At 37.0% G+C, this 22,831-nt stretch overlaps 1 protein-coding gene across 2 annotated transcripts; it reads left to right on the top strand.

The window, feature by feature from the left end:
* Window positions 1-506: 506 nt before the first annotated feature.
* Window positions 507-2,474, top strand: LOC104790473 (UPF0496 protein At3g28270-like). Of its 2 annotated transcripts, none has more exons than XM_010516232.2 (2): window positions 507-613; window positions 1,072-2,474. In XM_010516232.2, exons 1-2 carry the CDS (start codon window positions 562-564, stop codon window positions 2,250-2,252), a joined length of 1,233 nt encoding a protein of 410 aa, XP_010514534.1. In that variant the 5' UTR covers window positions 507-561; the 3' UTR covers window positions 2,253-2,474. The 2 variants fall into 2 exon arrangements, with proteins under 2 accessions (XP_010514534.1, XP_087312118.1); XM_087455992.1 differs by having other exon boundaries at window positions 538-573.
* The last annotated feature ends 20,357 nt before the right edge of the window (window positions 2,475-22,831 follow it).

Here is a 22,831-nt window from a genome sequence, read left to right on the forward strand (position 1 = left end):
TCACACGGTCGAGTATGATGGTCTAGTGGCCTCTGAACCTTAGTTTTCTTCTATTCCAACCTTGGTTTGCTCCACTGGTTGCACTTTATTCCTCTTCAGTTCATTTCAATGTTTCTTGGGATCCAATTCACCTGTTTATGCATGAAACATAGCACAAACTGAGGCTAAACTACACAATAATAACAAAACTAGTTAGTAAACTATGTAAAAGAGATGAATAAACTCTACTAAGACAAGGTAAAATACATGCACAACATCGATCCCTTCCTCTGATTTTTCTACAGGTTTCTAGGAGATAACTTATAAAAGTTTACACCTTACCCAAGTAATCCCATTGTATAATCTTTTGATATGGTATTAATATTCCTTTAAGAAACTAACTTTTTCGGCGCACGGTAATGTATAATGACTATTAATTTTGGGGACATATAGACATTTGTTTGTTGAGATTTATAGTTGTAACTAACTAAACACGGGTTCCTCCTGCATGTTTTCTCCTATAAATACTTGTATATCACTTAAGCTAAAACAATCATTCAAACTTCAAAGTTCAAACCTACAATGTCAAAGAAGGTTGAGATCGATATCCGCCGGTGTTCTGATCCAGTTTCTGGTAATTTTTGTCTTTCTTCAACTCTAGCTCATTTCTGCTTTTATGTGTAATTAGATTTTGCTCATATTTATTATATATATATATATATATATATATATATATTCATATTTATAATAAAAAAAATTAACCAATTTCTTTTATACACAAAACTATATAAATATTTGTTACAATAATTTATTTTTCTTGATATTTTTACAAGTAACTGTATATTTTTCTGTGCTTAATATTATATTACTATGCACACGAAAAAAAAAAGAAACATTATATTTCATAACTGTAACTTATTAGTTAAATTTGTATTAAAAAATATTTAAAATATGAAAGTTTATGGTGTTCGACTGAACCCATTCACTCTTATATAGCTCTGACTAGTAAAAAAAAATTGTTTCGAAATCTCTGATTTGGGAACTATGTGCTAAATCGCTTAACCTTTTCTTGATATTCTTTTTTCCTTTCAGTAATATCATCGATGGCATTATCGGAAGATACGATGTCGAAATGCTCAGAACACCTAAGTGCTTATAAATCGGCATGTGAAGACCACCCACACCTCAAATCCTTTGATTTTTCGCTTCAGCAGCGAACCATCAAAGCGATAGACTCACTCACTACTGGAGCCGAGACTGGGACTGGGTTTATGTCCCAACACGAAATACACATGGAGGTCTCCAAACACCTACTCGAAGTTAGCCAAGATGTGGCAAACTTCATATTTGAAACCGAAGACAATGTGTGGGAGAGCAAAGCTCTAAAATCTTTGGTCACGGCCTATTTTGAAAACACCAAGAACACTTTCGAGATTTTGGATGATGTATTGACTTGCGTGAAGCTAGCAGAAATGGGCGAGCATTACATTGTAGAGGCCGTGGCACAGTTTGACAAAGAGTCGGCAGTAAAGGGTGTTGGTGGAAAAAAGAAGAGGTATGAAAACACCTTGAAGGAGTTAAAACGGTTTAAATTCATGGGAGATTCTTTTCAAATCGTAACGGTCACGACTTCGATCAGTTTGCAACTGATCCAACAGCAGCAGATACTCCTTCTGCAAAAAGTGAGTGAGGCTAAAAGAAAGCTTGCTGAGGAAATAAAAGAGCTTGGTCATGAATATGCTAATGCAAAAAAATGGAGTTTAATCTCGAATGTGATTTTCGGCGCTGTGTTTTTCATTGTTTCCCTCGGATCAATAGCTCTTATTGCAACAGGAGTGGGTAAGGCTTTGGGCGTTGCAGGGGCTGTATCATTATCTTTGATTGCGATGGGATGGGTAGGCGTCCACACTTACTTGACGAACAAGATGGATGCTCTGAAGAAACAGGCGGAAGCTCTGAAGAAAGAGCATGAAAATTCAACACCGGTGGAGATTGGTATCGAAACCAACGAAGACTCGCTGGGGACCATACTTGTATTAGTCCTCCAGCTAGAAAAAAAGATCGAGTCTCTTATGAAAGATGCAGATGAGGCTATTGAGAATGAAGGAGATGAGGTGGACACGCAACTTGCCATCTACTCAATCAGGGAAAAAGTAACGACACTAACAGAGAAAATCAAGGAGGTTTGTGAATCTGTGGCTAAGCAGAAAGAATTGATCCTTAAGGCCGGATTTCACATTCTCGAAAAGATCAACGGTTCTGGTTCTGGATAATATCATCGCGGTTAATCGTTATTATCGATACTTGTTGTTCAAGAGTGAATTTCCATATTTATTATGTTTTAATAATTATCATGAGGGTTTATACATCCCATCGTACCTTTCTGTTGTACTTTGTAAGGTTGGCCATCCGAGAGGATTGGTTGATATGTTATGTACCTCTATCCCCTATGTATTTTATAATCCGTGAAATAAACGTTCCTTATTTTGTTTTTACATTCATCTTTATAAATTGGGGCAAGACTAATGGTAGATCCCATATTCGATATTTGAGAAACATAATCACTAATGGTACTGAAATCGGCTGACTCAAGTCTTGTAACATCACGCCGCCAGCGAGAATTTCCACTTTCTCCCCTCTCTTCCTTTCTTCTCCCCGTTTAGATGTCGTCTAAGGACCCCCCAGATCCAACCGAGACGTCTCTACCCATTGCTGAGCTCCCAGATTTGAATCTAGTCCAATCAACTGACCCTCCGTCAGACTCTGCTGTTAAGAATCCGGTCTCATCTGATCTCCCGGATGGGCTGCGCGATTCGATCCTGCTACAATGGGCTGCGCGATTCGATCCAAGTCTTCGCAATCTCACCAAGGCAGTTCAACCTACTCTAACGGCAGACGGTACCCCTAGGGTGCGTGCGCCAGCCTCTGTCATTCTAAAAGCTTCAGACACCTGGAAGGATCACATCGTGGCTCACTTTCACGGTAATCATCCTCCAGCTGGCAAGATTTTTGTCGATCTAAATCCCATTTGGGGAAAAGAGGGGCGAATAAACATAAGGTGTCTTCCAAATGGGTTGGTGCTAATTTACATACCCTCTTCTGCTACTCGCAAATGGGTTCTTGAGGTTGGTTGTTGGTAAGCGAGTAATTGCTTGTTCACAGTCACCGCTTGGTCTCCAACAGCTTCCCTCACCCCGATTAAACTCGTCTCTCTGCCAATATGGGTAATTCTAAAGGATGTTCCACCTCAACTCTACTCACTGCCAGGATTAAGTACCATCGCTTCAGGAATTGGAGAGCCTCTGCACACGGAGAAGCACCAGCTGCCTCCTCTGGCAGTCGATACAAGAATCAAAGTAGAGATTTTGCTTAAAAAGGAGCTACCTCAATCAGTGCTTGTGGAGGACGATGAGGGAAATGAGGTGAGGATTTGGGTTGAATATCCCCGTCTTCCGCCTAAATGTGATTATTGCGGTGAGTTTGGTCACCTATACCATCGTTGTCCCTCTGCTCCAACTATTAACAATTCAGCTCCAAGCAATGCACCTCTGGCTCTCTCAATTACCAATCCAGCTCCAGCATTGGAAGGGACAACTATTAAAAACCAGAAGGTCAGATCGGTGATAGAGACACCCGAGATGATAGATAAAGGAATTCCATCCCCACTTGATGCAGTTGAACCTTCGGTCACCACATCCTTGTCGAGGAGTAAATCAATGCCTCTGGCTCAGGCAAAACATGTCTACATCGATTCCCCTCCAGCAGATTCCTCAAATGAATGGAAGGTTGTCACTCGTAGATCAAAATCTCCAAAGAGGGTGGATGCAACTACTAAAGACACAGGAGTAAGTTTGAAATCGAGGGGTCCTGTTCAGGTTCATAATGGGAGCACTGCAGGACTGCCTGTTGTATTGGTAGATGCGAATAAGGCAGGTACATCCAGGAACCTTACTGCTAATCAGGCGAAGGCACTGAATGCAAAGACAAACAGGAACGTGAAAACCTCTAAGAATGGGAAGAACGCTAGTAGTGGACGACCTCCTTCAAAGGGTCGTTCCAACCATCATCCTTGAAAGCTAGGCTTTCAACCTTTTGCACACCTTTTTGATGATGATGAAGATTTTTTGCTATAATATACGTGGACTAAATACCACTCAAAGACAGCAAGAGCTCAGAAGTTGGGTTTTGTCTCAAAGACCTCTATTAGGAGGCATTTTGGAAACACACGTTCAGGAAGCAAATGAGGATTTCATTTTGGCAACTAACTTCCCTGGGTGGAGGTACGACTCCAATTACTCGTCACAAGCAAGAAATGGAAGAATTTGGATTATCTGGGATCCCTCTATCAAGGTCTTCATATATAAGAAGACAAACCAGGTCATTTCTTGTGGTGTTTTTGATCCCTCAACAAATAATTCATTCTCTGTATCCTTCATCTATGCTCGGAACTCCATTACTGAGCGTCGTGAGTTGTGGACAACGTTAGAGGAGATGCACCGATATAGTAGCCAGCAAAACCACCCTTGGCTTCTTCTCGGGGATTTCAATCAAATACTTCAGGCTCAGGATCATTATTCCCTTTATCCCTTCACTCTTCCGCTTCGAGGTATGACTGAATTCCAGAATTGCATTGATAATTGTGAACTCGTGGAGATGACAAGCAGAGGTGCTGCGCACACGTGGTACAACGGACAAGGATCCAATCCCATTACTCGTAAGCTGGATAGGGTGCTCTCAAATGAAGCTTGGTTGTCTGAATATCCACAATCTAATGCTCTGTTCGATGCGCCAGGAGGATCAGACCACTCACCTAACCTGGTCACTCTATCAACGGATAATGAAAGAAGACTCATACCCTTCAAGTTCTACTCTTTTTTCACTACTCACCCGGAGTATGACACTCTGTTGGAAACTGCCTGGTCTCAGACGGTTATTAGGGGATCAGCCATGTTTGAACTTTGCCAAAAACTAAAGGCTGTCAAGATGGGTTGTAAGTCACTTAATCGAAGAAGCTTTAGCAACATTCAAGCAAGGACCTCAGAAGCTCATGACAGGCTCACTAATATTCAGAATCAAATTCTTACGTCACCATCACAAGCTCTTTTTCAGGAGGAGAAGGAGCTCCGAAAAAAATGGTTGTTCTTGTCGGCAGCGGAGGAGTCATTCTTGAAACAAAAATCGAGAATCAGATGGTATGCAGAGGGAGATTCTAACACCAGCTTCTTCCACAAATCTGTTAAATCTCATCAGGCAAGGAACAAGATCTGCGCCCTTATAAATGACAGCAATGAAAGGATCTCAGATAATGCTCAGCTAATAGATATGATAAAGGACTATTACAAGGAATTGCTTGGCACAAAAAATGAATGCGTTCAACCGTTATCAGTGGAAGCAATCCAAGAATTATCTCCTTACAGATGCTTGGATGATCTGGCGACTCAACTCAAGGCAATTCCCACACCAGAAGAGGTCACCACAACCTTGTTCTCCTTGCCAAGGAACAAGGCTCCCGGTCCAGATGGCTTTACTGCAGATTTCTTTGTCAAGTCGTGGGCTAAGGTAGGACCAAGTGTAATTGACGCGGTCAGAGAATTCTTCATCACTGGTAAACTACTCAAGCAGGTAAATGCCACGATCATTGCTCTAATTCCCAAAAAGGTGACTTCAGAGAAACTTGGTGAGTTCCGACCTGTGTCATGTTGCAACACAATTTACAAGATAATATCACGTATCCTTGCAAGAAGATTGAAGCTCTTTACCAACCTAGCAGTTCAGAGGAACCAGTGTGCTTTTATAAAAGGCAGACTTCTGTGCGAGAATGTACTTCTAGTTGCTGAGTTAGTCACAGACTTCAACAAGAATGGACCGGTCACCAGAGGATGCCTCCAAATTGATATTTCAAAGGCTTTTGACAACATACATTGGGAGTTCCTGATTAATATCCTCAAAGCTTACGATCTCCTGGATGTGTTTGTTGGGTGGTTAGTAACTTGCTTCACTTCTCCATCCTTCTCGGTGGCTATGAATGGTGAACTCATAGGCTACTTCCCAGGCAAAAAAGGGCTCAGGCAGGGAGACTCCATCTCAGCACCCTTGTTTACTTTGGTCATGGATGTTTTATCGAAACAACTGGATATTGCGGCTTCTCAGGATCGGTTTAAACCCCATCCTTTGTGTATGGATCCTCTTATCACTCATCTCAGTTTTGCTGATGACCTCCTAGCAATTCTTGGAGTCCTGGAACAATTTAAGCTAGTATCTGGGCTTGGGGTTAATCTCACAAAATCATGTCTCTTTCTTGATGGCAACGACAGGAATGATATCAGGGGGATAGCAATGCGACAGGGGTTAACTCATGGTTCCTTACCTGTCAAATACCTTGGCGTTCCCCTCATTACACAGAAACTCTCTCCAACGGACTATCAACCTCTTATAGATAGAGTCAAAAGCCGCATTTCGGGTTGGACTCATCGACATCTCTCATTCGCAGGCCGTCTCCAACTACTTAAGTCAGTCATCAATAGCACCATCAATTTCTGGAATTCGATATTTCTACTTCCAAACAAGTGTCTTGAAGAGTTGGAGCAAATTTGCAGTTCTTTTTTGTGGAAGGGAGTGTCTGAGTCAGCCCGAGGAGCCAAGGTCTCTTGGGAGACAGTTTGCTCGCCTAAATCTGCAGGAGGACTGGGGCTCAAAAGACTAGTTGACTGGAATCAGATTTTTGGATTGAAGCTAATCTGGTTAATTTTTTCTCAGGCGGGTTCACTGTGGGTTTCCTGGGTTAAAAAATACCTAATAAGAGGAAGAAGTTTCTGGAGAAGACTTGTTAAATTAAGGATTGGCAAGGTCTTTTATTTGTTGTGAGATTGTCTCAGGCACAGGAGCTCTGTTCTGGCATGATAACTGGACAGGACTAGGTTCTCTGCTAGACATAGTGGGTGATTCAGGACCAAGGCTGTCTGGGATTGGTTTGTACGCTAAAGTGTCTGAAGCAGTATCAAACGGTCATTGGTCGATTCCTCGAGGACGCAACCCAGCCATGCATCTGCTGAGATTCTGCCTCATCGCTCTGAATCTCCCCTCTGACGATATGGGAGTCGATATCTTCAGTTGAAAGCTCACATCTGACCAACCTGGTGGTACCTTCTCCTCAATGAAAACTTGGAAGCGGCTTCATCCTCATGGACCCTCGGTTTCATGGCACACTCAAATCTGGTTCAAGGAGAACATCCCAAAAATGGCATTTATGGCTTGGCTCACAACGCTTGACAGGCTTACAACAAGGGACCGGCTAAGGAGATGGAACCTGCAGGTACCTTCCACTTGTCTACTGTGTATTGTAGGGGAGGAGACTCGGGACCATCTATTCTTCCGCTGCCCCTACTCAAAAGTTTTATGGCTTGACTTCTTCGCTCATCTCCAACCCCAACCTCAGCTACCAAACTCGTTCAGCGGTTATCTACATTGGATTAAGTCTCCTACCACAAATAGGAAGCTTAATATCATTTGTAAACTGTTGTTTCAAACTCTTCTCTACAATATCTGGATGCAACGAAATGCAAGACTCCATTCAGGCTCTTTTCTATCGGAGGCAAGGCTAAGAAAGGCCATTCAATTACAAATGAGAAGGAGGCTCACAGGATTGGATAGGGATGCGATCAATCCAATTCCCTCAGCCATCCAGGATACCTACCTTTACCTATGGTTCGAAAACTTCCAGCTCACATAACATAGCAAGACTGCTCCCACAATCAAGCTCCCTCTACCTTTTAGCTTCATTTACAAATCGTTTTCCTCCTGAATGTGTGTGTTTTTTCCTGTCTTTTCACTTTGTAAAAGAACAATCTGGCTCCATATATATAAAACGGTATCTCTTTTGAAAAAAAAAAAAAAAAAAAAAAAAGGGTACTGAAATTACAGTTGACTCCCTTACGACCAAACAAAAAACAGAAGCCGAAATAACTGATCTAACTCGAGGAAGTCTGTAACAGATTTTTTAAGGTGGATTACAAATTGACTTTGACAAGAAGACATAAAAAGACTTCTACTCCTTAATTATAGTTTAAATTATAATTATAAAATTATAAAAAAATAATTTGATAAACTTGTTGATCAAATAATAACCACATAGAGTTCCTGCATTAAAATAAAATAATTTTACATATAAAATAGTCAAATTAAACAAGGAAAGGTTGATTAGGCTAAAATTTTTGATTTAGGATTTGCTTAAGTAGACTTATCTATAGACTATTGGTGGTTGATTTTGTTATGGAATCAACGATTAATATTATATTATCTTAATTTCACCGATAATTTAACCAAACCGATAGCTGAACCTAACCGAAAGTGTACCGATTACTTGATTTTAACCTAACCGGATAATTTAACCATATATATATATATATATATATACTTCTCTCTGTAAGTCAACCATAGTTCTTTTATGTGATCCCTCTCTCTCCAAAATTTCTCTCTCTCTCCAAAATTTCCGTCTCAAAAATTCTGATATTGTTGCTCTAGAAAATTGAGCCACATATACCCACATACTATTTCGTGGCTTACAAAGATAAATAAGAAAACCCTAGATTCTCTTTTATTTTACTTGCCTCTGTCTCAAATATATCTCGGCTCTCCAAAAAAAAAAATAGATCTAAAAACAGATGTCACAACTTCAATCTATCATCTTTTTTCTCTCTTGTTTTTTTCATTGAAGAAGTTCTGCAAATGTGACTTTACGAATCTCCCTCCAGCTTTGGCCTTCATTTATATTCAAATCTAATCCCAAAGGTTTTGTTTTCATATCTACCTACCTAATCTATGTTTTTAGTTTTATGTTGGTTGAATTTGGGTTCCACATGGGTTTTCTTATTTGGATATGAGAATTGTTATTGGGTAGTCCGTTGGAAAAGGTTTAGTTCTATCTTTTTCGAGTTTGATTTTAACTTTTATTTGGATTTTTATGATTTAATTGCTTAAAGTCAGATTTTTTACCAAAGATTGTTCTTGTCTTTAATTTTACAAGCAGAGGAGAAGATTAAACAGTAGGTGGTGGAGGCCGAGGTGGAAGCGATGGAGTAGCAATGGAGAAGAATGAAGAAGAGACGGAGAAGAAGCTGATTTTGTGTGCAGAGTTGTTAGGATAGGTGATGGGGTGATGGGGCGGTGGAGCAGTGACAGTGGAAGAGAATTATCCAGAATTGAGATTTTAATTTTTTTATCTTATTATTTATTTAATTGTTATAATAAATTATTTTTGTATTTTTTAAATCAAAAATTTGAGATATCCACAACAAATTTTGGGGTTATTCGTGTTTAATTATTCGTGTCTAATCAGAATAATTAGACACGATAAATACGGTTTAATTTCCAAGGAAGAAGTCTTCCTGATAAGCCTTCAGCATAATCATTACAAATATTAAATTGATTTGATTGATTTGCAGTTTAAAGTACGGTTTAGTTTCCCAGGAAGAAGTCTTCTTGATAAGTCTTCAGCATAATCATTACAAATATTCAATAGATTTGATTAATTTGCAGATGGTTCAGTTTTCCATGCATAAGTCTGCCTGAGAAGTCGTAGACATAATCATTACCAGGTTTAAATTGATTTGACGTTAGTTGGTAAAGAAGTCTGCCAGAGAAGTCGGTTTTTTTTATATTTTTCTGGTACTGTTTCAAATAAACCGGAATTGGTTTTCTAAAACCAGAATTATTATAATTATTATAATTTTACTCAACTTAAAAACCACGATAACAACTATAATTATCTCTAATTCCATCTTGCTCATATTCTTGTCATCAATCTCTTCCTCTTATCTCTTCCACTTATCTCATCCGCTTATTAATAACGGTTGATTTTCCCATTTCTTTTCGTGTTAAACTTAAATCTCCATCTTTCGGATGTCTTTTTTGCTTACTTCGCTTAACTTTTTTGTACCAGATCTCACTGAACTCTGTATTCATCAACCCCACCGCTTCCTCTTCGCCGCTGTTTCATCTTCGAACTAAAAAATCAAAAATATTCTTTATATATTTTCAATTAAAGAATTTTCTAATTATACAGACTTCACACAGAATTCCAACCCGTTGACTTCCAAAATAAGTCTAAGTTAATGACCTAACTGCCTAAGAAAACCAAAAACTTGATTTCTCCATATGTATAATATATAATCATTTCAAAAACATATAGAGGCAAGTACATAACATATATCAAAGAATACAACAGGAAAATCTTTAAAATTATTCACCAATTTGCAATAATTTGGTTTTCAAATTTTGCCGACTTCATGTTGATGTAAAACGACTAGACATAAACAAGCATCTACGCAGAGACAATAACTCGAAGTCTACTTTGTGGGCTATTTTGGCAGTTTCAATTTAACAAAGCAGACTGCAAACAAAGTCTACTAGGTTAGTTGACTTCTTTTGTGGTTTTCCTTTGTTAATTTTTTTAGACAGTTTTGCAATTATATTCATAAAACCGAGTTGACTTTAAAGGAAAGTTCAACAAGTTAACTTCGATTTCAGTCTACTATGGCTATTTTTGCAATTAACCAAACCATTGACTTTGTTGTAGACTTCTAGTTACACAGTAGACTTCATCTATCCGTCAACTAAAAAAAGTAGACTTCGTCGTGGTTAGTTTTGCAATTGACCAAGTTTGACTTCCCCAAGTAGACTTCAAACGAAGTCTCCAGACAAGTTGACTTTGTTTGCAGTCAACTAGTTTATTTTAAATCAATAATATTACGGTCAATGTTTTGATATTTTGGTCAACCCCTAAAATAGCCAAAATAAAGTCAAGAATTTGGTCAAGAATTTGGTCAATTGCAAAAATACACCTTAGTAGACTGCAAACAATGTATCCGACGAAAAGATTATAATGCAGTCTGAACCATATTTTTTTTGTTTTCAAATGAAATTAAGGAGACTGAAATTTCAGTCTACATGCTCGAAACTTGATAAACTTAGGGGGAGGTATTGGTTTAGGATTTAGAAAGAATTTTAATGACTTTAAAAGTTAGGTAAAATATGTTGTTATTCAATCAAGACTTTTAAAAACTCTTTAAAAATTTGGTGTTATTGGTTGTGGATTTGTAAAAAGTTATCTAAAATCTTGATAAATCTAGTGTTATTGGATTAAGAGTTTTATAAAGTCATTAAAAGTTTTATGTTATTCAAGTAAAACAAAAGAATCTTGGATTGTTAATGAATTCAAATTTTATGTTATTGGTTTAGGATTTTATATCATTTCCTTCATAACAAAAGTCATGAAAACTCTTTCATCGAATAGAAAGATTTTACAAGATTAGAAAAAACAAATCATCAAGATTTTAAAAAACTTCCTAAACAATCTCTTAGAATCCTTCATTTTTAACTTTCAATTTTTTATGATTCTAACAATCAGCAAGAACATAAAGTCATTAAAATTCTTTCTAAATCCTAAACCAATACCTCCCCCTTAATTGCAAAACTGATCACATAGTAGACTTTAAATGATATTATGACAGTTAGACTAATAAATGAAATCTAATTTTGTAAAAAAATCAAGGAAAATCACGAAATCTACCGGAAAATAACCTTATCGGTGGTTGTTTCGCAATGCCAAACACCGAGGATGTCGTCTTTAGTCACCACGGAAGAAACCCAGCACCAATTTAATCACTATCCAAGAATCACGACATATAACAAGATGAACGCATTTGCAAAATTTCTTGGATTAAAATGGAGAGGAGATGGAAGAAAATGAAGTTCTCATAGCATTGTGTGTTATTTAAGCTCACAAATTTGGGTTGTTGAAGCATTAAGAGCTTCAAATTTGGTTGTTGGAAAATTGATGACGATGCATAACCATAAATAAAAGAAGAAGATGAGGATATAGATGTAATAAACATTGTCGCAAAAAATTTAAATAAAACAGAAATAATGACATTTTTGTGAATACAATAAACACATAAAGAATTAATTGGGAGAAAGTGGCAAATATTGGAGAGAGAATAAAAGACGGTTAGTTTTGCAATTGACTTAAGTTAGGGGTCTAGTTTTGCAAGCACCCCTTATAAATTAGACGACCAAAATCTCTTTACTTTCTTTTATTTTCTGAAAGATTTTTTTTTTTTTTTTTTTTTTTTTGTATCTTTCTCACGTCGTTTTGTCGTTTCAAAGCAAGTTTAGTTTCTTATCTAAAATCACTTTGCTTTCTTTCCATATAACCCATGTTTTGGTAGAGTTTCAAGAGGTTATCTGCAGATTCCATCCTCATTTTCTTCTCATTATTTCATTGCGGAGACTAAGATTCTTTCTCTGTAATTTCATTAACCTAGAGTATCTTTCATCTCTCTTGTATTCATAAATGTACAAATATTTTGTAGTAAATGGAAAAACATGTTCTTTCTACTTTTAATAATTGGGTTTACAACCCATTGTACGTTTTCTTTGTAACATTGACCATCCGAGAAGATTAGTGATACTGTTCAGCTTTCCAAACCCAAACCAACTCCCTCGTTTTTATAATATTGTCCGTTTTGGGCCTATGTGGCAAAACCCGCACGGATTTTAGATTGGGCTCCTTTTTAAAAGATTTCATACTAATCGGAGTTGGACTTTACTTATATAATAGATAAAGACCCGTCCGATGTACGAATTTAAAGTTTTTTAAATAAAATTAAATTTAATAAAAATATATTAAAATTTATTGTACATTCTTTATAATTTTGTTTTGCTATAATATATTGATTTATATCCATATACAAATCTTTTATGTATGTTACCATTAAAATCGTATTTTTTACACCTACGTATACTGTATGTTACAAATATATTATTTACCACCACCTACAAAATGTCTATATGAACAAATTAAGCCAACTATTATATGTTTCTTTATTTTTACTTTTGCATAGTTTCTTCAATGACTAAAATTATTGGCTCAAAAAATATTTTGAATAAAAAATAAATTACATCACAATAGTTTATGACTAACATGGAAAGAACCTCGGTTCTGCCCTCCTCCCTTATAGAGAAAACCTTGTGTCCAACCTGTTCCACCATGGAGAGAACCTTCACTCTGCCTTCCTCCCTTGGGGAGATAACCCAATAAGGATGGTGCAATCATTGGAGGAGGAGGAAACAAAGTTCATTTGCGAATATGTTTTTCGGGGCTGTGTTAGCCGTTGTTTCGGCCGTATCGATAGCTCTAATGGCAACAGGCTTTGGCGGCTTTGGGGTTATATCGTCAACACTGGTTTTGGTGGGATGGGTTGGCGTCGACACTGCCTTGCGTAGAAAGAATGACGTTCTGAAGAAACAGTTGGAAGGTCTAGAGATGGGTATAAAAATCAACGAAGAAGCGATGGAGACCGTATCTATTCTAGTCGATGGTCTAGAAGAACGTATCCAAAATATGTTGATAATGCTATTGAGAATGAAGAAGATGAGGCGGACACAAGACTTGTCCTCAAACTCATCAGTGAGAAAGTAGAGAAATTAATAGAGAAGATTAAGGAGGTTGGTGAAAGTGTGAAAAATCATACTAAACTGATCGCAGAGACCAGACTTCATGTTCTGCAAAAAATCAACAGTTCTGGATAATATTAATCCATTTAAAGTTTATAACGATGTTTGTTGTTCAATAAGAGTCTCATCAAGACCCGTGTTTTCTATGTTTTAGGGTTTATAGCCCATTGTACCTTTTTTTAAATCTATTTTACTTGACAACGTTGGCCCATCCGTGAGGATTGGTTGATGATACGTAATCTGTATCCCTATGTATTTTATACTTTGTTGAAATAAACTTTTTGTATTATTTTGATCTCATTCATATTTTCACAAATTAAATGACCAAATACAGTACCCAGATCCCTATCTTTGAACTGACGCAAACAAAATTAACTAGTAAAATTCCTTGTTGAAAATAAATTTGAATCTTTGCTGCGCTACGTCCTTCTCATAGTTGTAAATTCATAGATAACAAAACATTTCAGATGTTCACTACAAGAGATTATAATATAAATGTCACTTAATTAACAACAACCCTTGACAATATGACGTAAAATTTCAAAATAAAAAGGGTTTCACAATATAGCCGTTGTAGTAACCCACGCAATAAACCAACGTTAAGTTTAAAAATTAACTTAATCTATATATTAATTAAATTTTTAGGTTTTAACTAAACCATCGTAATAACTAATAATTGTTGATTTGTACTTTGAATGAGTCTTAGCCCCTTAGAAAAAACTTATAATCACACAACAACCTTGTCTTGTTTTTACCATCTCCTTACATATTTATACTACTAGGTTTAGGTTAATTGTTCACTTGTCCTAAACCACAAAATAGAGCACATTACACATAATTGGGTCTCATTGATTACATAGCCTACTGGCCTTTTGTTTAACATTCGTCTTCTCCCTTAAGTTTTTCTTCTTCTTCTTCCTTCCTTCCTTCGTCGCTTCTACTTCTATCTTCTACATCTGCTTATGATACTCTCTGCTCCTAATCACCTCAGCATCTTCTTCCTCCAATGTCTCTTGTTTTTTATTGAGCAAATAATCAACTTCCAACACTCCCTCTTGATCCTTTTGCTTAATCTCCAAAATCTGACCTAAGAAATTGATTCCCTTTGTTTCTGAAACTTCTTATATTTGGTCCTTAATTTCTGGTCCTATGCCTCTCACAACATCAGCATAGCTCACCGGTAGGTTCTCTTGCTCCCTCATCATCTTTATCTTTCCAATCTCATTAGATTTGATATGATTCTACACTGTTCCGGATTTGGCTATTGGCTTGATTTCCCTTACTTTCTCTTCAATGACTGAAACCTGATGCTTGTTCTTGTTCTTCAGGTACTCTTGCAAGTGTTGTAAGTCCATCCCTTCTGCAACAACCACAAAACTCACAGGTAATTTATTTTTCTCCCTCAATGTTTCATTCTTTACCTTAGTACTATTGATTGAATTTGATCCATTTTCTGATCCGTTTTTCAGCATGACTGATCCCTTGTTCTTGTCATGTGTTTCTGTGATTTGAGGCTTCTTCTTCTGCATGTTGGTCTCATTGCTAGTTGAATCATCATTCTCCTTCTCATGTGAGCATCGTAAGTTTGATTTCTTCCTTTTTATCTCCCTCTTTTCCTTATCTTTCGTAGCTTTAGTCTTCCTCTTGCTTTCCTTTTTATTTTCACTTTGAAACCTATTCCTCTCCAGATTATTTAGCTTCTTCTTTTCTCTCTTCAAGTAATTCAACTATTTCTCCTGTATGTACCTATCTGCAGCAACCTTCACACAATCTCCATCTCCCTCATCCGGTGTGATGATCCTCGGTGCAGACACTTCAGGTATAATGCTTGAATTTCTCTGTTTTTCTTTTATAGATGGTTTGAGCTTCAAAGATTTCAGAACAATAGTTTTTTGTCGATTGTTGCAGGATGGGTGATCTATGGAGTCATCAGTCTGGACCTTGCTCTTGTTAGTTTCTTCTGGTTTTGATGGTAACTTTGATTTATCTTCCTCAATTCACTTATATCTTAACAAGGCCTTGGCACATTCTGATTTTACAATCTCTGAACCTTTTCCTTTTCTCTGAGCTGCTTGCAACCATTTATGTTCCTTCTTAGTCTCAACATAAGCATCATATACATCCAATAGCTCTTCCATGTTCTTCCTCTGGTTGGAATTCTCTTCGGACAACACCTTGAGATCTTCAGCTTCCTGACCCATTATTTGTTTCACATAAATCTCGTCCTCTTTGTTTTCAGCAACCGAGTTCTCAACTACTGTCAACAAATGAAAAACATACCCAGTTTCCCTCTCAACCGTTACTGTGCTTTTCTGATCATTGATTCCACCATCCTACTCTCTTTGAATCGCAACAGATTGGTAATTCATTTTCTCAGTCATTTCATTTTGATTATGGCCTTGCTGATTTTTGGACTCCGATTTCAAACACTCTAGCTTCAAACATTTATGCATTATGCATTTCTTGCTGGCTCTTACTAGGATCTCCCTCTTTTATGTCACTATTTACAGTAAGATTCATCACTTCTTCAATCTTACTTTTTTGAGGTTGCAGTTTTGCAGGTCCAGTATCTCCACATTCTTCCCCATACCCTCCAGGTCGTGTTTCCACCTTCTCTTGTGATGTCTCTCCTTGCTTTCTCTCTTTCTTCATTTTCTGAAACTCAATAGAATAACATCAATCTCTCATGGGTGCCTCCAATATTTTTTGCCCTTGTTAATTAGTGACTGTGCATCCTGATGCATTGAACATTATCCCATAGCCATTGTTCATCAGTTGAGGAACACTTAGGTAATTGTGTTTCAAGCTAGGTACGAAGAGATCATCCCTTATTGTCCTTTTTCCAATCTCAGTCATCATAGTGATTGAACCTTTTCCTTTAGCTTGGATAGCTTCACCATTGCATAGCCTTATACATTTCCTAATGCTTGTATTTAACAGAGAAAACCAGCTTTCTTCTCTAGCCATGTGGCACGTAGTTCCACTGTCAATCAACCAAATATTTTCATTATTTGAGATTTGGTCATTAATCGCTGAAATAACCCTTTTTCTTGGTTGTCTTGTTCTTGGTCTTGTATGTTTATTGATGCTTGACGTTGTTGTTCTGCTTGAGCCTGCATCTGGGTTTGATTATGCTTGAGTCTGCAGTCTCTAGCATAGTGTCCCAGCTTTCCACACACAAAACAACTTCCTCTAGGTTTGAATTGCATGTTTTGTTGAGTGGTTGTTGTCTTTTTTTTTTTTTTGTAGTAGCATTCTTCCTCATTGTGATTGTTTTTCTTACATACGCTGCACCACTTAGACTGAGAAGATTATGGTCTGAATATGTCTTGTGTATGTTGAACTTTCATAAACTTCTGAAACCTTGCCGCAAACGCTCCCTCTGCACTCCCACTGTTTTTATTATCTAATATTTTCTTGACCTTGTAAGGCATTGACTACCTCTGCCACTGTTATGGTTGCAATGTCTTTTGTCTGCTCTATCACACCCACATATGAGTCAAACCTCTCTTGGAAGGAGCACAATATCTTGGAGACAATCATGCTCTCAGGTAACACTTCTCCATGTGTTCTCATTTCATTTCCCAGTTCAACTACCTTCTTAGTGAACTCTACAATTGTCTCTTTCATCTTGTTTCAGGTTGTAAAAGTTGGCCCTTAGTCTCTGCAGCATTATCATGGAACCTTTTGAGTCTCCTTGAAACCTCACCTTCAACACTTCCCATGCTTCTCTTGATGTTTCAGTCATCGACGGTAAGTATTGAAAATTTCTTCAGTAACAGCACTAAACAGTAGTTGCAAAGCTGTTTGGTCTTTCATTTCAAGTTCATCCCCCTCCACTAATTTCTTTCTCTCATCTTGTACAGGTGTAGCTAGCTTTGGTGATTCTGGAATTCCCTCAGTTACTATCTTCCACAACCCCTTAGACTTAATGATTGGCTTCATCTTAATGACCCATAAGCTATAGTTGTTCCCATCACACACTGGAACCACTAGTTAGTTCTGCATTTCTACTTTAAGACTGGTTTTTAATGTTACCTTTTCTTTTCTTTTTTTCTCTTTTCTTCCTTTTTGCTGTGTTCTAATGAACTAGCTTTTGCCTTTGATTTCTTTGTGGAGATCTTCACACTTCCAGGCCACCAAGACCATATACCATGTTGATATGTACTTGAAGGAGTCTTAGCCCCTTAGAAAAAAACTTACTATTACACAACAACCTTGTCTTGTTTTTACCATCTCCTTACATATTTATACTACTAGGTTTAGGTTAATTGTTCACTTGTCCTAAACCATAAAATAGAGCCCATTACACATAATTGGGCATCATTGATTACATAGCCTAATGACCTTTTGTTTAACCTTCTTCTTCTCCCTTACGTTCTTCTTCTTCCTTCCTTCCTTCCTTCGTCGCTTCTACTTCTATCTTCTACATCTGCTTATGATACTCTCTGCTCCTAATCACCTCAGCATCTTCTTCCTCCAATATCTTGTTCTTTATTGAGCAAAGGATCAACTTCCATCAATAATCTCTCTCTTCCTTAAAAAAAGCTGCTCAACCTAGAAGACATTCAGAATAAAAAAAGAAGAAACGTTGAACTCGATCAAAATCAATCAAGGGTTTTTTCATTTCTCTGCAATTCTAATTGGATTAAACTCGTTCATCATCAGTCCCAAAAGATCATTAATCGGATCTTATCATTATCCAATTCGGTTCATAAGGTTTGAATTTCAAAAACGTTTGTTAACAATGTTGGTAATGATGCAGACATCAGAACTAAACAAAACCGGGAGCATGGCGAACCAACCAGTCCACACACCAAACCGGTCCACGAAGAGCATCTTGGAGAATCTCTTCTCAAATGGAGTTCTGATCAAGCACAAAGAGAAGGGTTTATTATTCATCATCAAATTAACCCTAGGAAGTCCAATGGTTCAAGAGGGATCAAGCATCATCAATTCAAATCACCTCATTGTTGGGATATGACTGTTGCAGTCTTTTTCCCTTGTCTAGGGTTTTTCCCATTGGGTTTTCCTAGAAAGGTTTTTAATGAGGCAACACCAATTCATCAAGGAATCACTTACCATTCATCTGATTCAAATATGACACAAGAAGTCATAGCTAAAGTACTTGTTCGACTACTCGCTGGACCTGCTGAACTACTCGCTGACAGACATGTTGAACTACTCGCTGACAGACATGTTGAACTACTCGCATATGGATCAGACATCATTGTAAGCTATGAAGAGTTTCATACTTTTGACATTTGGACCAGCCCTAGAGGAAGCCCACACACCTATTTGATTCACCACAAGTCCCCAGCCCATGGAGAACAACACAAGAAAAGACCCAAGTCCAAACCACCCTTTGAATCATGTCCATTGATTTACTTGGAGCCAAATATGGAAACTTCCATTTTCCTTCACTTGGACGTGCCCCAAATGGAAACCAGGAGAGCCTCTACAACCACCAGAGAATATTTGGAAGATTTTCACCAGCAATAATAACAATTCGATCAGGCGGATTCAATCTTATTACTACTTGCCTTTTTCGGACCCGATTGTCATCAATGCACAACGACTACTTCCTATCCTATTCCTGTGCATATTTGTGTTTCCAAAAGTTCCCAAGAAGCTTCCAAGATGTCACCATTTCCTCCCCAAGTTAACGAGATACAAGGCACATCTTCTTGCCTTATTTGGACTGATTCTACACTTAATGCTCCAACAATCATATTTTCATTAATTGTTGCGATTTATTTCTTGTTTTAGAACACTAGAACGTGTAGCTGAGCCTATATATGCTAATTAGTTCGTTCATTGTAAATTACCCTTGATCATTTTAAAGTAATAGAAACGTTTTCTTCTTTACAAAGTTTGAGTCTTTGTATTGCTTTGTTCTTTAGTTCTTTGTGAGTGATTCACTAAGTGCTTCAGAATCTTGCGGATTAAGTTTGTTGAGTGATTCAAAATCCTTCATTCGTTCATTGATCGAGCGAGTCGATTATCCCATTGATCGAGAGAGTGCTTCAGAGCCAGCTCGTGAATTCCACCTTCCGCAAGATAAGCTTGGAATCTCTTGATCCTTGTGTGATTTTAAGTTGGAGTGATTCCAATCTTATATCAGGTAACATCAGCTTAATGAGGCAATTAGAAGATCTTGAATATTCTCAGTTTTCATCTGATCTATGTGATACTATGAAGGTATTTGATTTGCTTTATATTCCAGATGATTATGACTTTGAAATTTATGTTAATATTGTTATTGCTATCATTATAGGTGTAGGTATGTCTTGGGCTGATTCTCAAGTTTCACTCAATGAAGATGGAAGAAGTTTAAAGAAACATACTACTTCTTTAAACTTTGAATGAGGAATTTTAGATCATGAGTTTACTAATAACTTTGAATGTTGATTGCAAGTAAATAGATCATGCTACTTGATTAGTATTTACCTGGAGTGTAAGTGTAATCCTCATGAATGATGTTTACAAGGAAAGAAGGAACATAAAAATAAGATACATAGTTCACATGATCTTGAAAAGTTGCTTTCGCCAATCTGTTTGCAGTTCTTCGTGTCCAACGTAACTCCACATTTGTAAATTTCTGTTTCCATATATTGATTTCTCTGATCCAAGTATAGCATATAAAGCTTTGTATTTCTTCTTTGGCTAAACGCATGGCCTTGATGTTATCTCCCTCAAATATGATTTTCCTATATCCTTCACTGTCGGCTTCTTGCATTGCTATGGCAAGAGCTTGTAGTTCAGCCTCTAGAAAATTTTGAACAATACCTCAAATTTTGCATCCTGCCTGCAAGAAAAAACCTTTTGAATCTCTAAATATCCAGCCTGCTTGAGATCTTTCATCATTATTCTGGAATTTGCAACCAAATGGATTGTCCATGTTTACATTCAAACAATAGATGAGAGATAGCTTCATCAGCCTTGTGAAAACTTCGACATTGAGCATTTGTTGTGATTCCTCGCCGGTTAAGGACAGTTCGAGCAGCCAAAGCCTCCGAAAGAATTCTCCAAAGCAAATGTTGTAACTGAGGTGCCGTTTTTAACTTCCAAATACAGTAGAACCTCTATAAATTAATACTCGGTAAATTAATAACCTCTATAAATTAATAAATTTCTCCGGTCCCAAGTTGGGACTAGTGTAATTTTGGACACTATTCGATTAAATAATAAATTTATAATTTTTTTGAAAATCCCATGTAAAAATATGGTCCCATCAATATCATAAATTAATAATCAAATAAACTAGTATATATATATATCTAAGAAACATATGTGTATATAAATATATATATATATATATCTAAGAAACTCTAGTGAAATATGAATCTATTGTTGTTTGCTTGTTCTTGAATTTGCATTTTTGTTGGAGAGTATCTCTAATATTTCTGACAGCATCAAAAACTTCTGGTGTTGTGTTCTCAAATCGCATCTAAAAATTATAGAGAGTTTTTGACGCGATAATTGCTTCCTTACGTGTAACTGGTTCTAAAGGTACCGTCATATCTTCTTCAACTACATCATCACCTTGAAAAAAGTAGTAGCAATTTCTTCTAAACTCTAAATTTCTGATAAAAAATTTTCTTCATAAATTAATATTTTATTAATTTATCGATAAATTAAAATCTCTATAAATTAATAAAATTTTATGGTCCCAACGTTATTAATTTTTAGAGGTTCTACTGTAGATGTCTTCAAGTCATGATGAAGCAACGGGTCTTCAGTATTTTCATACTCCGGCAAGTGAGATGCTAGCAAATATCTGGATTTAACTGATTAAATTCCAGTCATTGTAATGCCAACCCAATAGATCCGACTATTATGTAGGTATCACTATGATATGTATAATTAAACTGATATCTTCTGGTATTATATTCCTCTGCAGAGTATCCAACCACAGATCAGCCCAAATATTTGTCTCTACCAATCAAGAATCTTATCCCCTTACATAAAAAATCTCTACCTACTAATAGGGATTTCCAAATAAAGTAAGCTTTATATCCTAGACCAGCCGTAAGAATATTAGAGTTGGGAAAATACCTGCCTTTTGGTAATCTAGTAACTAAGCAGTTTTTCCAGGACGCTGAGGTTGAATTTTTTGAAATCTCGCAATATCCCTTCTATTTTTGGTAAACTCATCTTCTTCCATGAAACCCAATGCATTGGTTTCCTCCTTGGGTCTCTACTCCACCAATATTTAGCCAACATCTTGTTAATTCTTCACAAATTCCTTAAGGCAGCTTGAAGCAGTTCATGGGTGTAGATTGGTGTAGCTAGAGCCACAGTCTTTATTATTATCTCCTTTCCTTCTTCTGAGAGATACCTATTTGTCCAGCCTTGAGTTCTCTTCTTCACTTTGTCCACCACAAAGGTAAAAATTTCTTTCTTCTTCTAACCCACATGCTTTGGTAAACCTAGGTACTTCCCACAACCTCCATCATTGTGAATATTTATAATTCTTCTAAGCTTTGTTTTAACATGTTATTTGACCCTTGAACCAAAAGTGATTGCTGATTTGTTGAGATTCACAGCTTGCCCTGAAACCCTCTCATAGTCTCTCAAGATGCTCATAATTCTATTACACGATTAGGGGTGAGTGTGGCAAAAAAAAAGAGCATCATCCGCAAACATGAGATGATTGATCGTTGGTCATGTAGTACTTATTTTCATCCCCTTTAATTCTTTGTCACCGGCAGCTTTTGTGAAAATGTAGGGAGAAAACGGGTCATCTTGTCTGATTCCTCTCTAAGGAGTAATGTGTCCCATTGGATTGCCATTTATCAACACTGAATAACTCATGATCCAGTTGATCCAGATAGTATCAAAAACTATATGCTGCATAGTTTGTCGAAAAAAATGCCATTCTAATAGGCTTTTGAGATATTCGTTTTAACAGTCATATAACTGTTAGCCCATCTCTTTATTTTCTTGAGGGAGTGAAGCATTTCATGGGCAATAATAACATAATCCATTATGTTTTGACCTTTGATGTAAGCTGCTTGATTTGCAGAAACTATAAGGGCTAATTAATTCTTCTATCACTCAACCAAGATTTTTGAGATGATTTTCAAGTTACGTTGTACAGAGCAATCAGCCTATAATCCCTAATCGCTGCAGATACCTCCAATTTTGAATCTAGACATATATTTGTATGATAAATTTTTCTTTCATTTTCCCTTAACTGAAGAAAAACATAATTTCCTCCATGATGTTGTCTTTAATATCTGACCATAATCTGTGATAGAAAGCTGCCGTGATTCCATCTGAACTTGGTGCTCTATCTGCCAATGTCAAAAACAGCTTTTGTCCTCTGTCACCACAC

Source organism: Camelina sativa, chromosome 6, assembly GCF_030686135.1.
Source record: "Camelina sativa cultivar CO46 ecotype springtype chromosome 6, ASM3068613v1".
NCBI lineage: Eukaryota > Viridiplantae > Streptophyta > Magnoliopsida > Brassicales > Brassicaceae > Camelina > Camelina sativa.

What these genes read in the sequence shown, in the direction of transcription:
- LOC104790473 (XM_010516232.2), top strand. Translation starts at nt 562, where the DNA reads ATGTCAAAGAAGGTTGAGATCGATATCCGCCGGTGTTCTGATCCAGTT. An exon ending in GTGTTCTGATCCAGTTTCTG is followed by an intron (nt 614 to 1,071) that starts GTAATTTTTGTC and finishes TTTTCCTTTCAG; the next exon opens with TAATATCATCGATGGCATTA.